General features: G+C 38.5%; 1 protein-coding gene across 10 annotated transcripts in view; it reads left to right on the top strand.

Moving 5' to 3' along the window:
* LOC100451432 (cytochrome c oxidase subunit 7B2, mitochondrial) overlaps positions 1 to 7,851 on the top strand; it is a 173,425-nt gene extending 165,574 nt beyond the window's left edge. For 8 of the 10 annotated variants that reach the window (XM_054553871.2, XM_054553872.2, XM_054553874.2 and 5 more), the window contains one exon: positions 7,437 to 7,851. In XM_054553871.2, coding sequence (XP_054409846.1) covers positions 7,486 to 7,731 — 246 coding nt within the window. In that variant the 5' untranslated portion in view covers positions 7,437 to 7,485 and the 3' untranslated portion in view covers positions 7,732 to 7,851. Of the gene's footprint in view, positions 1 to 191; positions 444 to 7,436 lie in introns of all 10 variants that reach the window. The other 2 variants (XM_054553868.1, XM_054553875.2) reach the window with 1 other exon arrangement.
* The last annotated feature ends 8,331 nt before the right edge of the window (positions 7,852 to 16,182 follow it).

Here is a 16,182-nt window from a genome sequence, read left to right as displayed (position 1 = left end):
ATAATCTGCCTTTCTGTTTGTTTAGGTAGCATCCATTTATGTAACTTTTTAGGCTTAATAAACTGACATAAAACACAGCCTTAAGCAAATGGTTGTACTATCCATCAATTCAGTGACTTAGGAGATGATGCCATTACATACAAAATAGAACCATTGTTCAGCATTTTTACCAGCGGCGTTGCTTCTTTCAGAGTTCCCGTATTTCCTGTTATGAAATGGCTGAAAACTTGAATACATTGTGAAGGGGGACACTTTGCACCGTGTACACTTAATCCCTACTTGAGCATCATCATCTGCTGACAAATACATAAATGAACTGAAGACACTGCAGGTTATGTGCATTTCCATTTCAAGAAGATTGCATTTTTTATTGTTTCTTATTTTGCATTGATACCATGAAGCTGTAAAAAGAAGAGTGGAAATAAAAGCCAGTGGAAATCAAGGTATTTCAGTTGAGTAATGTCCAGGTGTCCTAGCTCCGAAAGTGTATCATTCATTTATACGGCAGAACACCTGTATTACTAATGCTTTTAATGTTTTTAAATGCTACCAAATGTTTCTCTTGACTAACTTATTCCCAGGAGGTCCCTATAACTCTTTCAGTTCACTCAGGTACTGCTTTCTAAATTACCATGGTAGTAGATTCAATTACTGCTGTACTCTTTCAGTGGCCTAAAAGAATAAATGGTCTTCCTAAAATGCTTCTTTTTATTTTTCCCCCAAGGAAAAGCCCAGAGTGTTAGAGCTGGATAGTACCTTAGAGATTATCTAACTCAATGTTCCATAAATATTTCCGATGATAAAACTCTCCTGAGAATTTGTTTTAAAAATACAGATTCTCAGGCTACTCCCCTTGGAGACTCTGTTACAGTACATTTGAAATTGAGCCCAGGAATCTACATTTTGTAATAAAGATTCCAGATGACTTTTAGGATCAGATAGATTTGGAAAAACTAAATTAGTTCAACTTTTTTATTTTATAGGGGGTAAGCAGATGTCCAGGTAGATTAAGTGATTCATCTGAGTTGTATCATAAAACATTTTAAATATTGGGATTAGTTCAGGAAAAATGTTGATGGGCAACCTTTTTGCATCCCATGGCAGGGACCAGGATAATTTATTTTCTTAGATTTTAAGTTGCCTTCTCTATTGTATAGAATGGTGTCATTCATGGTGGAGAAGTGATAGGGGAGGATACACCTTTCTGTATATACAGCAGTGGTTCTGAACTGGGAATGATTTTGCACCCCAGGTAACATTTAGCAAGGTCTGGAGACATTTATGGTGTCAAAACTGGGGGATACTACTGCTGTTATTTAGTGGGTAGAGGTAGGGATGCTACTAAACATCTTACAATGCACAGGATTACTTTTCCCCTCTCCAACAAAGAATTATTCAGACCAAAATATCAGTTGTATCCAGATTGGGAAACCCTGATATACCCCTTAATGCCTTCTTGAGCTTCATCTTCCTCCGAACTATTTAAGAGTAATATCTGGGCAATTTGAGAAATAGGACTCTGTTTTGTTTTCTTCTTGAGATTACATAAAAAGCCTATGTCGAAGCTAAGTGAGTCATTTGTTGGTCCATGTTGGGCTATACTTACTTAGACTGGATACAGTTATTATTTTGTTTTTGGATCATACAGCAGATCCTTTCAAGATGCCTCCCCCTTCTACTCAGGCAACTAAACTTGCCTTTCTGTGGCACACCTTAATTATGTATGCTTTGACCTTTCAGTATTCGGTGCCTAGATCACCCAAACTCTGATTCCCAAGGTCAGCAACAAGCTACAGTGTCAGTATCTGCTGATTTTGAACAGAAATCAGGACAGAGGTTTTGGCTGAAATCAACCCAGAGGTTAAGTGAATGGAATACTCAATTTAGTTAAAGTGACTGACTTACTAAATTTATCTGATTTTTATTTTATTTATATTTTTCGATTCTATCTTCTTTCTATTTCTGGTATGAGTACTTAATTTAGATCATTATTTTCTTTTTCATTAAGCATTGCCACCAATAGTTAACTAACATCTTAAATTTTTGGCATTTTTGTCATCTCTCCATCCATTTTACACCTAACAATTATATTTGTAAAATGTGTTTTCTGATTATACCAATCAATAGTTTCTCCTCACCTATAGGAATGTTTCTCAAACTTGAGTTACGTTTGGAATCTTCTTAAAGGGGAACCTTTATTTCATCACTTGTACCATCTTAAATTATTTTATTACAAAATCACTTACATATGGGTAAACTTGAAACTGAATTGATCTTCATTATATTGGGAGCTTAATACAACGATAAAACCAAAACGTTTTAAAATAAAAAATGATTTTCAAATAAAAAATGAAACAAACTATACAACAAATAAAGTTCAAATTTGTCATATTAACAGTATGACAGTTAACGTTGTCCTGAAACTCTAACACTGTTTGTAGTGATCGTAGTTCTTTTATTTTCACATGTCTGTGGTTAGTAAGCTTTGGTATGACTCAATTCTTCTAATTCTTTATTTTGTCCCTTGCATATGAACACTTTAACATAAAAGTTGCGTCCATTCTTTTTGCATTAACCCAGGGCAAATAATTCCTATATACCTTTGCAGCTAAAATGCAGAACAAAGATGAACCAGAGGCACTAGAAATTGATAAGCTACATCATCCAGGTCTCATATTATTTTTATATTATCATGAAAATAAAAAACTAAAAATGAATTTTGATTTAATTTAATTTATTAATAACTTAAAAATTCTCATTGTTAACTCAACAGCAAAGGTTGTGGGTATGACAACTGTTTTTTAAATAGTGGGAAACACTGACCTGTAGAATTGAGTCAAATGCCATAGCAAAGCATTTAAAGTCCCCAGTGTGCCATTCTTTTCTCATGTCTCCAGGCTCATCTGTTGGGCATTTGTTGCTTCAGTTCTTATTACGTAGTGTTACCGAGCTCACCAAATTGCCCTGCCTCTGTATTAATTCCAGCCTGTGTGCTTAGGTTTTGCTTCTCCATCTGTGTATTCCCCCCACCAACAATTTTTGTTTCTGTCTATTTCAAAATAATATTTCAAGATCTAGCTTAGGTATCATCTCTTCTAAAACCATTCCTAGGATCCCAGGATAAAATGCCCCCTCCTCTGTGAACTAAATACACCCTGTGCTAATTTCTAGCCTACTTCCTTCTGTAGAGCAACAATTATTTATTTCTCCACTATACCATAAGCTTCTTGAGAGTAGACATTGTACTGATGACATCTATCCCAGGCTGTAACGTACAGTAGGTAGTAGGTAAATAAATAGCAAAGTGCTGTGAACCATTTCCAATTAAAGAGCCATCTCTGGTAACCAGCTTGGTTTTGTTTTGGTTTGGTTTGGTTTGGTTTGTTTGATCATTTTCCAATACTCAGAGTTGAATACACTTTAAGAAAACATGGTATGGTTGAAGAGTTTGTTGGATTTAGAATCAGAGGACTTAGATTCACATCCTTTCCTGTCATTTGTTCTTAGGTGTAAAACGGGGTTAAACAGTCATCCTTCCACACCATTTTTTCAGATGTGCAAAATCTTGGCACAATGTCTTAACACACAGGTATATACTCAATAAATGTTAGTTTCCTTACTACACTGTTGTTTTACTTCTTTTGATAGCCTTCAGCGATTTGAAATTATTGTTACCACTGAAGCTTCAGATTTATATACTTCCTTATTGTAGTTAGACTGAGATCAAGTATTAGTTATTTTTTGCAGAACGAACTTTAAGATGACTACATATAATAGATGACATAATCAGTCTTTCAACTTCAGTGAATACTTCACTCCCTTTAACCATTTATGTTTATTCAGAACATATTTCTTTTATTGCCATGGGCATGAGGGAACTTTTACTTTGTTTTTACTACCTAGAGAAATCTGTCTTCCTCTATCTTTTTGTAGTCTATTTTCATCAGAAAGATCTACTTTCAGAAACATTTCCTTAACCTACTATATTATTGAATTTCTTTTTTATGTTTTCATATGGATATTAGAACGTACCTTTAGTTCTTTAGATAATAGGAGTAGGACTTACTGATAACACAAAATTTATTGTAGAGGTATGTAATATGGATTTAAACAATATGGAAAATTCCTTGAATTTTCTTAGCTTTTACATGTATTTTATAAATAAAGATAAAGATAAGATAGATCTGAAGGCAGTTGAGATGGATGTAGCTGACGCCAACAAGGAAAAGAAAAAGAGCAAAGAGACTGCAGTTTGTTTACTATAGGATGAAATGCCAATGCAAACTATGGAAGGAGTTCCTAAAGGAGAATTCTTAGTAATAGACTTACTGGTTCAAGAAAATTCAGGCTAGATGGAAAAGAAAAGCTTTATAGATATGGGAATAGCCAAAGGATGAACTAAACTTCTAAGAAATGTGATCAATGTCACTAGAGACAAAGGATCTGAATTTAAATGTAACATCATGAGTATAAGAAAAATGAAATCAATTTGTCATAAAGCAGCAAGCATGAGCCGACCCACTAGAAATCCCTGCTATCACAAATTATTCTTTGGTTATGTGTCTTCCTAAAGAATGAAAGCAATGTGTGGCACAGGTCCTTTTGTACTGGATTAAGGCTGCACCTGCCATACCCTGACTGATGTCACCTTCTGCCTACTCTCTGAATTCAATTCAAATGAAAACCTTGGTGTCTTTGGGTGGGAAGATTCATGACTAACAGTAAACATCTTTGAATATCTGGAACCTCGGAAGAAATTAATTTGGCTCTGGTTGCCCTGTTTGTCACAATCATGATGAGTACCACTTACCATATGGTAGGAAATAAAAGAGAACCTTGGGGTCTTGTTTTCAAAGTTGGAATAAAGTCAGGGCCTTTTATATCTGTGTTGCCTACGTTTGGGCCACAGTTAACATATGTCATTGCTGAAGACAGAGTGGTGTTTGACAACTTGCACACAGGAAGAGAAATTTAAAGAATTATTTTATGTTTCTACTTCCATATTTCTTGTAACTATCTAAGAAATAAAATAATTTTGGCTATTATGAAATGCATATCTAATTTCATTGTATTTTGACTTGTTCTTAGTATTCATTTTAGCTTCTTATGAGGATACCAATATTCAATTATATTTCAGATTGGTTTTAAAAAGATCTTTTTATGCTTTTGTGTCAGCTACTTTATATGCAGTTACCTCCCTTGCTCTTGGAGAACTTGCAGTTTATCAGAAGAGAATAAAAAGATAATTACTTAAGAGAATGACAAGACAAGCCACAGGCTTGAAGAAAGTATTTACAAAATCCATATCTAATTGAGGACTGTTATCCAGAATATACAAAGAACTCTTAAAATTCAACAATAAGAAAATGAACAACCTGATTTTTTAAAATAAGCGAAAGGCCTGAAATAGACACTTCCCAAAGGGGAGATGAAGATGGCAAACAAGCATATAAAAAGATGCTGGACATTATATGTCATCAGGGAACTGCAAATGAAACACCTATTTACCGATTAGAATGGCCCAAATCCAGAACACTAACAACATCAAATGCTGGCCAGGATGTGGAACAAAAGAAACTCTCATTCAGTGCTGGTGGGAACTCAAAATGGTACAGCTACTTTGGAAGGCAGTTAGGCAGTTTCTTACAAAACTAAACAAATTATTACCATGTGATTCAGCAATCATGCTCCTTGATATTTACCTAAATTAGTTAAAAATATATTCAGACAAAACCCTACCCACAGATGTTTATAGCAGCAGCAGTTGTATTCGTACTAATTGAATCTTAGAAGCAATCAAGATGTCCTTCAGTAAAATAATAGATAAATAAATTGTGGTGCATCCAGACAGTGGAATATTAATTAGCACTAAAAAGAAATGCACTCTCGAGCCACAAAAAGGTGTGAATGAACTTTAAAAGCATATTTTGAAGTGAAAGAAGCCAGTCTGAACAGGTATACTGTATAATTACAACTATATGACATTCTGAAAAAGGCAAAACTGTGGAGACAGTAAAAAGATCAGTGGTTGCCAGGAATAAGTCAAAACAGAAAGATGAATAGGTGAAAACGAACCATTGCCCCGTAGACTGTTCTTCTTGATAAACATAGAAATTGATCCTTGACCCTTGTAGTGTTAAGCAGCTTGAAACTTATATTTGTTTTATCTGAGTTCCTTCCTCAGGAAGTGACCTTTAGGCCTCTCACAAAAAGTAAAAAAGAAATGAAACGAGGTCACCACACCAGATGCTGGACCCATCATTCACCATGATTGCTTCCTTGCTCTTCCCAAATGCCTGTTTTCTTACACATTTTTACATTTCTTGCCTGCTATATAAAGCCCTGGTTTAAGTCAGGGAGATGGATTTGAAACTGAGCTCCCATCTCCTCCACTGCAGCACCTGATTAAACCCTTCTTCCTTGGCAATACTTGGTGTCTCAGTGATTGGCTTTCTGTGTGGTGAGCAGCAGGACTGAGACCAAACCTTTGGTGTTTCAGTAACATAAGCAGAGCACAGAGGGCTTTTTAGGGCACTGAAACTATTCTGTATGATACTAAAATGATAGATACATGTCATTATACATTTGTTAAAACCTATAGAATGTACAATATCAGGAGTGAACCTTAATGTAAACTATGGACTTTGGGTAATCATGAAATATCAATGTAGGTTTATTGATTCTAACAAATGTACAACCCTGGTGGAAGATGTTGGTAGCTAGGGAGGCTGTGGGTGTATAGAGTCAGGGTACACGGGAACTCTCAATGTCTTCTGCTCAATTTCGCTGTGAACCAAAACTGCTTCCCCAAAATATGTCTATTTAAAAAGGTAATGCCTCGATGTGAAGTGTTATGAAAAAAAGGTTGTAAATTGTGTGATAACCCAGAGACAAAGGGGCGTATTCAACTTAGTGAGGTATGGAAAAGACTTCACAGAAGTGGTAACTCTTAGAGTGGAATTTCAAAGGCAAGCAGAATTTTGCCTGTAGGAGGGGGAAGGTAAGTATTATAGTTAAAGAAGGAGAAGGAAGGGAGTTAAGCAGGAGGGAGAAAACGAGGAGGAGGAGAGTGAGGAGGCATGGCGTGTTCTGTGACTTTCTGTCTATTGTAGCCATGTTAATAAGTTTGCAGTCTATAGAGTCAATGCATTGGATATTTTTGATGAGTAGAAAAGCTAACATTTATTACATGCTTACCTTGTTGTTGTTGTTTTGTTTTGGATTATCACACGTAATACTGAGGCAAAAAGAGGTTAAATAATTGCCCCAAGTTCATATAGCTAATTGGTGGCAAAGCTAGGATTCAAATTCAGATATTGTTATATCAAAACTCATATTCCTGAACACCACTCCAAGGGGTGCTGTAGCCAAACATTCAAAGCGGAAGAAATTGAATGAAGATTGGACATCAGTGCGTTTCTTTTCTCTCTTTCCAGCCTCTTTGCAACAAAATAGACCAGTAGCTGAAGTCAACTGCAATCCTTCATGATGTTTCCCTTGGCCAGAAATGCACTAAGCAGTCTCAAGATTCGAAGCATTCTGCAAATTATGGCAAGACAGAGCCATGTAAAACACTCACCAGATTTTCATGATAAATACGGTAATGCTGTGCTAGCCAGTGGAACCGCTTTCTGTGTTGCTACATGGGTGTTTACAGCCACTCAGATTGGAATAGAATGGAACCTATCCCCTGTTGGCAGAGTTACCCCAAAAGAGTGGAAACATCAGTAACCATCACAGTTGCTGTAATGACAGAATTGTTTAAAAAACCAACTTGTCATGTAAGCACTCTACTGCTTATTAAAATATAGCACAATTGAAAAAATAAAATGTGTTTTAAATCTTTAAAAAGTCATTGCAAATGGTCATTATATTGCCTGGAAGCCATACAATAGCAGTGGGTATATATTACAGGGGATTATGAATTGCAAATATTTGAATGTAGGATTAATAAAACATGTATTCCTCTGGTTTAATGACTTACACCAGGTATCTTTCAGTGACTATACACACATATGTAATTTACAAATTAATTTATTTGGCTGGAAAATCCTGTTGAATCTTCCTTGAAACTCTATAGAGGTTTCTTGACTTCGGGTTACATCCCAGTAAACCCATTGCAAATTGAAAATGTTGTAAATTGAAAAGACAATTAATACCCTACATACCCATTGTAAAGTCAAAAAGTTGAACCATTGTACGTTCAGATGCTTCTCAATTTATGATGGGGTTACATCTAGATAAACCCCTCAAAGTAAAAAAATCATAGGTTGAGCTATCCTAAGTAGGGGACTATCTGTGTTCAGAAACTGACCATTTTTCACGTCCTTCATCATTCCCACCCTGGTCTGAACCATTATATTCATTGAGATTATTATAAAAAACTTTCTAACCAGCCTTCTTGTCTCCACAGTTTCTGTCCTCCAAACCTGCCTCCCACCACCACACACAATCTTTTTCAGCTCACCAACCAGTGTTCATTTTAAAACATAGTCTAGTCATGTGACTCTTCATTCAAAACCTAATTCTCATTTCATTCCAGAGTTAATGCTAAAGTCCTTAGAAAGGTACACAGGTCCCCTAAATGCCGCACTGGCCAGTTTACCTCCTGCGTCAACAGGTTTCTACTGGCTCCTCCCTCTGGGTGGCAAGCACTTCTGGATTCTGTATGACTCCCTCACACCTTTTTGGGTTTTGTTCATGTCATCTTTTCAGAAGAGGCCTTTATCCTTTTTAAAATTGCAGACTTTATTTTGGCCTAGCTTTCTCTCTCTTGCTTCTTTACTTTTTTCTATATCACTTATCATAATCTCACTTAATATACATATTTATTTATTTGAGATGCAGTCTCACTCTGTCACCCAGGCTGGAGTGCAGTGGCACAATCTCAGCTCACTGCAACCTCTGCCTCCTGGGTTCAGGTGATTCTCCTACCTCAGCCTCCCGAGTAGCTGGAATTACAGGCACCCACCACCACGCCCAGATAATTTTTGTATTTTTAGTAGAGATGGGTTTTTACCATGTTGGCCAGGCTGGTCTCGAGCTCCTGGCCTCAAGTGATCCACCTGCCTCTGCCTCCCAAAGTGCTGGGATTACAGGCGTGAGCCACCGCATGCAGCCCACTCTTAAGATATATTTAACTTATTTATTTGTTTATTGTCTGCATACAAAACTCCATAAAAGCATAGGTTTTGCCAATTTTTTTTATAAGTTTATCACAGGACTTGGTGGCTTTCAACTAGTTTGAATTAATGCATTAATGAGTGGCTTTAGGTAATTCAGAGTCCCTTATCAGTCTGAAATTAAGAATTTGTTTATCATTGTGGGTTGCAATGATTATTGGAAGGCATATTAGCTCTATATTGCTGTTTTGCAAATTATTCCAAAACTCAGTGGCTTAAAACAACACTTATTATCTCATAGTTTCTGTGGGTCAGATCTGAGTATGACTTAGTTGGATGCTTCTGGCTCCAGATCTGACATTTCTACAACCAAACTGCCAGACAGGGCTGCGATCATCTCAAGGCACAACTGGGGGAAGAAGCACATCTAAACTCATTCATAAGAATGTTGGCTGACCTAATGATCTTGCAGAATGTTGACTGGAACATCATTCCTTTGTCATGTGAGTCTCTCTATAGAGAAGCTGATGATATAGTAGCTGGCATCACTTAAGAGTGCGAGAGGGTGCCCAAGACAGGAGCTTTTTGTAACCCAATCTTACACATGACATATCACCTCTACCACATTCTATTCACAAGAAACGAGTCATCAAATCAAGCTGATACACAAGGGGAGGAGATCATACAAGGGCATGATTATGTGATGGCAGGAACCACTTGGCACTATTCTAGGGGATATCTACCACAGTTGGCAGTACAGACCTTCTCCTGCTACTGGATAACCAACTTCAATCAGTCTGTTTCTCAAGCTCTGTTGTATAATAGTATCGTTATTCTCTAGATAGAGATCATTAAATGTGCCCAGCCCCATTTTTACTATTTGAAAGTTTCTTTATGGTCCCTCCTTGATGTGAAATTGGTAGGTCTTAGGGATTGCCCATTTACAGTATTTCTAAATCATTCTCCAAACTAGTTAAATGGTTTACAGTCTCACCAGCAATGTAAATAACTTCCTCTTGTTCCACCTCCAGACTTACTCTTAGAGTTGTCAAACATTTTAATATTTTTGTTCCTTTGATGAGTGTGAAATAGTAGCTCATGGCTGGGCCCACTGGCTCACCCTTGTAATCCCAGCACTTTGGGAGGCTGAGGTGGGCAGATCACGAGGTCAGGAGTTTGAGACCGGCCTGGCAAATATGGTGAAACCCCATCTCTACTAAAAATACAAAAAATTAGCTGGGCGTGGTGGTGGGTGCCTGTAGTCCCAGCTACTCGGGAGGCTGAGGCAGGAGAATGACGTGAACCAGGCAGGTGGAGGTTGCAGTGAGCTGAGATCGTGCCACTGCACTCCAGCATGGGCGACAGAGGGAGACTCCTTCTAAAAAAAAAAAAAAAATACAAAAATGACCCGGGCATGGTGTCGTGTGCCTGTAGTCTAGTCCCAGCTACTTGGGAGGCTGAGGCAGGAGTCGCTTGAACCCAGGAGGCGGAGGTTGCAGTGAGCCAAGATTGCACTACTGCACTCCAGCCTGGGCGACAGAGCGAGACTCAGTCTCAAAAAAAAAAAAAAAAAAAAAAGAGTAGCTCATGTTTTAATTTGTGTTTCTCTGATTACTAATGAGGCTGGATATCCTGTGTTGTTAGCTCTTTGCTTTCTTCTGTTTTGTGATTTTTCTGTTTGTTAATGTTGCTGCTTTTCTATTTGGTTATTTGTCTTACTCATTCATAGATTTTTTTTGTATATTTTGCATACTAATTGTATCAGGATTTAATGAGTGAGGCAGAACCAGTATGAGTAGTATGCAATACAGGATTAATTACTGGCATTAAAATGAATGCAAATATGGGAGCTGGGGGAGAACTCTTTACAATGCGGTTGCCTCCATGTCTGGTGTTGAATGGTTCTCAGTAAAGGAAGAAAGCTGCATGTGAAGTAGAGAAGAGCTAGGACCAACTGGAATTGAGAACACTGAAATCAGGAATACAAATTGGAAGATGTACCTTTTTCTCACGTTCTCTATCTAAGATGACATGGATGACCTGCAGGAGAAATTGATGCCCTTCACTATAGAGCTGCACATTCAACAGGCCCAGAATTCAAAAACGCTGAAGGAGAACAATTGATGGGATTTTGAATAGCTGTCAGTGCAGCAGGCCAGAAGATCAGCAACAAATTGCATAAGCTGCCACATTGTTGGTGCTCTATGCCCACTTTCTAAATATAAAATGATTGGTGTTTCATGTTCATATTTACTATCTCATACATTGTTTGTTATTCTTGTGGCCAACTCTAATCTGAAAATATAAGGGGAAGGGTGTAAGTAGTTCAAACTTAGCAAAGTTGACACTCAAAGAGCCACAGTAATCTACCCTGTGTCAACTTCATATCAGCGTACATCTTTTCTAAACATACCTGTATTTCAAACAAAGAGTAGCAACACATGCTTCTACTAGCATGATGGCAACCTTTCCTCATAAGACTAAAAACATACTGTTTCCTCTTACTCTCAGGGCGGCACTCTGAATTTCCAGTTTAATGGCACCATTGCTATGATCTATAGTTGACACCTAAGACTTCTAGAACAGCAAAGCCTAAAGTAATGGAAACAAGAAACAAACATTTCTCTAGTGGATCACTAGGGATAATAGTGAAAGGAACCACTCCCATATTCACCTCTTGATTCCCAGATCTATAAATCTTGGCTCTGGGAAAATAGCACCATATATTTTTGCTTATTTAGAGCATATTCAGCATTCTGGGAGACATTACCTCAGCCTTCCAAAGTGGTAGTATCCAGCTGTTACTGTAACTAACATTCAAAAAGTTATTACTCCATTCTGTCAGTGATGGGAAACATGGCAATACCAGTGACTCCCATAAACATGAGCCCCATTGCTGCACTCATTTGCTGTAAAATGAGTTTCTTCACCAAAATCAGTGATGCATGCTATACAGTGATGCTGAATAAGGCATTTTTGCAAGTCCATGGATGACAGTATTTAAGAAGAGTTTTAGGGAGAGTAGATAAATCTACACACTTAGTAAATGTACATTGATGCGAAAACAAAGTGCTGCCTTTTCAACAATGGAAATGGTCCAATGGAATCAACCTGACACTGATGGCTGCCTGATCCCCTCCCTTCCCCCAAGAAATGGTGCCAAATGGAGATGCAGTGTTGGTCTGTCCATTTGGTAGGTTGGGAAAGTAGCAGTGGCTATAGCCAGACTAGCCTTGATAAGTGGAACTCCATGTTGTTGAGCCCATGCCCAACCTCCGTTTCTGCTGACATGGTCATTTTGTCTCTGAGGCATTGTGAAAACACAGGATTGCTAGGAAACGCTGATGGACATAAAGATGGGTCATCTTGTCCACCTGATTATTGAGATACTCCTCTGCTGATTATCCTTTTGGTGAGCATTGATATGGAACATGAATATCTTCCACTCTGTGCCCATTTGGAGAAGTCTGTACACAAAATCCATTCCCAGACTTCTTTTCACACATTTTGCAATAGTGTCTCTTCTAATTTCCCAACCATCCTGTCAAGCCATTGGCTGGAACCCATGACTCAGTGTAAAATTGTATCTTTGGCCATCTCTCCCTCCAGGCGAAATGAACAACTATGTACATTATTTAATGCACTGCCCACCAGGAAAATTTCCCTTTTCCTTTAGGGCCAACATGGAGTTAAATTACATGGCTGAAGCTGTCTACATTCAGGTATGGTCAGCATATCTTGCAGAACCAGACTTGAATTTTTTCTTCTTTGGACAGCTCATAATAGGAAGTCCTACTTGTAAACTTTAGGTTCAAAGTGACATGAAACTTTCTGAAACACACAGCTTACAAAGAATGGAGCCAGGACTCAAGCCCATATCTCTCTGGGTTTAGAATCTGTTCTTTTACTTGCACGTTGCACTGTTTACCAGTCTTCTTCACATATGTAAGTGGCAAGTTCTGGAGAAGGATTCAACTCGAGCTAGAAAAGACAGGAAGTCATTGTAGATTGTTGTGAAAATTATGGGAAGTAAGATCAAGAGAGTGCATCAGCCTGCAAATGGGGATATAAAATACATATGGAATATAATGAGGTTTTTTTTTGTTGTGTTTTTTTTGTTTGTTTTTTGAGATGGAATCTCAGCTCACTGCAACATTTGCCTCCCGAGTTCAAGTGATTCTCCAGCCTTAGCCTCCCGAGTAGCTGGGATTAGAGGCACGTGCCACCATGCCCAACTAATTTTTGTATTTTTAGTAAAGACAGGGTTTCGCCATGTTGACCAGGCTGGTCTCGAACTCCTGAACTCAGGTGATCCACCCACCTCGGCCTCCCAAAGTGTTGGGATTACAGGTGTGAGCCACCGCACCCAGCCTGGTTTTTGTTTTTAAACAGAGTCTCGCTGTGAGGCCCAGGCTAGAGTGCAGTGGTGCGATCTTCTCTCACTTGGTTCAAGTGATTCTCATGCCTCAGCCTCCCTAGTTACTGGGACTGCAAACATGCACCACCATGCCTGACTAATTTTTTGTATTTTTAGTAGAGACAGCGTTTCACCCTGTTGCCCAGGGTGGTCCCAAACTCCTGAGCTCAGGTAGTCTGCCCGCGTCGGCCTCCCAAACTGCTAGGATTACAGGCATGAGCCACCACGCCTGGCCATAGTGAGCATTTTTAAATTACAGTTTATTTCTTAACTTTATCTTGAATATTTTCTGATTTGAAATTAGGATTAAAGTCTACCTCTTTGGGTTTATATATGTATATATGTAAGTTCATGTCTGAGGGAGAGAGAGAATGTGCATGTGTATGTATCTATATATCTGTCTTTATAGATACATAGGTATAGAGATATATATGTATACATATGCATAAGTATTTTTTTTTTGAGACAGAGTCTCACTGTATTGCCCAGGCTGGAGTACAGTGTCACGATCTTGGATCACTGCAACTTCTGCCTCCCGGGTTCAAGGGATTCTCATGCCTCAGCCTCCCAAGTAGCTGGGATTACAGGTGTGTGCCACCATGGCTGGCTAATTTTTGAAATTTTAGTAGAGATAGGGTTTCACCATTTTGGTCAGGCTGGTCTCAAACTCCTGACCTCAAGGGGTCCACCCGCCTCAGCCTCCCAAAGTACTGGGATTATAGGTGTGAGCCACCACACCTGGCCTACACATCTGTATTTTTAGGATCAAAATTATTTTAGGAGCATATATATGCTTAAAATTATTATTACATCCAAACTTTTGGCCACAGATTTCTTATAATCAAACTTAGATGTTGATTTTAGTTACTATTTCTTTTCTTTCTTTCTTTCTTTCTTTTTTTTTTTTTTTTTTAAGAAAGGGTCTCACTCTGTCACCCAGGCTGGAGTGCAATGGCTGGAGTGCAATGGCACAATCGCAGCTCACTGCAACCTCCACCTCCTGGGTTCAAGCAATTCTCCTGCCTCAGCCTCCTGAGTAGCTGGGATTACAGGCACATGGCACCACACCCAGCTAATTTTTGTATTTTTAGTGGAGATGGGTTTCACCATGTTAGTTAGGATGGTCTTGATCTCCTGACCTCAAGTGATCTGCCCGCCTCAGCCTTCCGAAGTGCTGGGATTATAGGCATGAGCCACCATGTCCAGATGATTTTTTTTACTGTTTCTAACCTTTCTCACTAGAAATTATATTCAGGCCATATGTAAAACATAAAAATTATAAAAAATGCAGGGTCTGTTCCAAGATGGCTGAATAGGAACAGCTCCGGTCTGCAGCTCCCAGCATGATTGATGCAGAAGCCAGCTGATTTCTACATTTCCAACTGAGGTACCTGGTTCATCTCACTGGGACTGGTTGGACAGTGGGTGCAGCCCTCAGAGGGCGAGCCAAAGCAGGGTGGGGCATCGCCTCACCCGGGAAGCTCCTTGCCAGCAACAGAACAAAGCTGGATGGAGAATGACTTTGATGAGTTGACAGAAGTAGGCTTTAGAAGGTCGGTAATAACAAACTTCTTTGAGCTAAAGGAGGATGTTCAAACCCATCACGAGGAAGCTAAAAACCTTGAAAAAAGATTAGATGAATGGCTAACTAGAATAAACAGTGTAGAGAAGACCTTAAATGACCTGATGGAGCTGAAAACCATGGCACAAGAACTACGTTATGCATGCACAAGCTTCAGTAGCCAATTTGATCAAGTGGAAGAAAGGATATCAGTGATTGAAAAAAAATTAATTAAATGAACTAAGAAGATTTGTTTAGAGAAAAAAGAGTAAAAAGAAATGAACAAAGCCTCCAAGAAATATGGACTATGTGAAAAAACCAAATCTACGTTTGATTGGTGTACCTGAAAGTGATGAGGAGAATGGAACCAAGCTGGAAAACACTCTTCAGGATTATCCAGGAGAACTTCCCCAACATAGCAAGGCAGGCCAACATTCAAATTCAGGAAATACAGAGAACACCACAAAGATACTCCTCAAGAAGAGCAACTCCAATACACATAATTGTCAGATTCACCAAGGTTGAAATGAAGGAAAAAATGTTAAGGGCAGCCAGAGAGAAAGATCAGGTTACCCATAAAAGGAAGCCCATCAGACTAACAGTGGATATCTCAGCAGAAACTCCACAAGCCAGAATAGAGTGGGGGCCAATATTCAACATTCGTAAAGAAAAGAATTTTTAACCTAGAATTTCATATCCAGCCAAACTAAGCTTCATAAGTGAAGGAGAAATAAAATCCTTTACAGACAAGCAAATGCTGAGAGTTTTGTCACCACCAGGCCTGCCTTACAAGTGCTCCTGAAGGAATCAATAAACATGAAAAGGAATAATAAGAGCTATTTATGACAAACCCACAGCCAATATCATACTGAATAGGCAACCAGCCACTGCAAAAACATGCCAAATTGTAAAGACCATCAAGATTAGGAAGAAACTGCATCAACTAACGAGCAAAATAACCAGCTAACATCATAATGACAGGATCAAATTCACACAGAACAATATTAACCTTAATGTAAATGGGCTAAATACCCCCAATTAAAAGACATAAGTTCGGAAATTGGATAAAGAGTCAAGACCCA

This window comes from Pongo abelii, chromosome 3 (genome assembly GCF_028885655.2).
Source record: "Pongo abelii isolate AG06213 chromosome 3, NHGRI_mPonAbe1-v2.0_pri, whole genome shotgun sequence".
Lineage (NCBI taxonomy): Eukaryota > Metazoa > Chordata > Mammalia > Primates > Hominidae > Pongo > Pongo abelii.
Note: the sequence above shows the minus strand (reverse complement) of the source record. Positions and strands in the feature narration are given on the sequence as shown.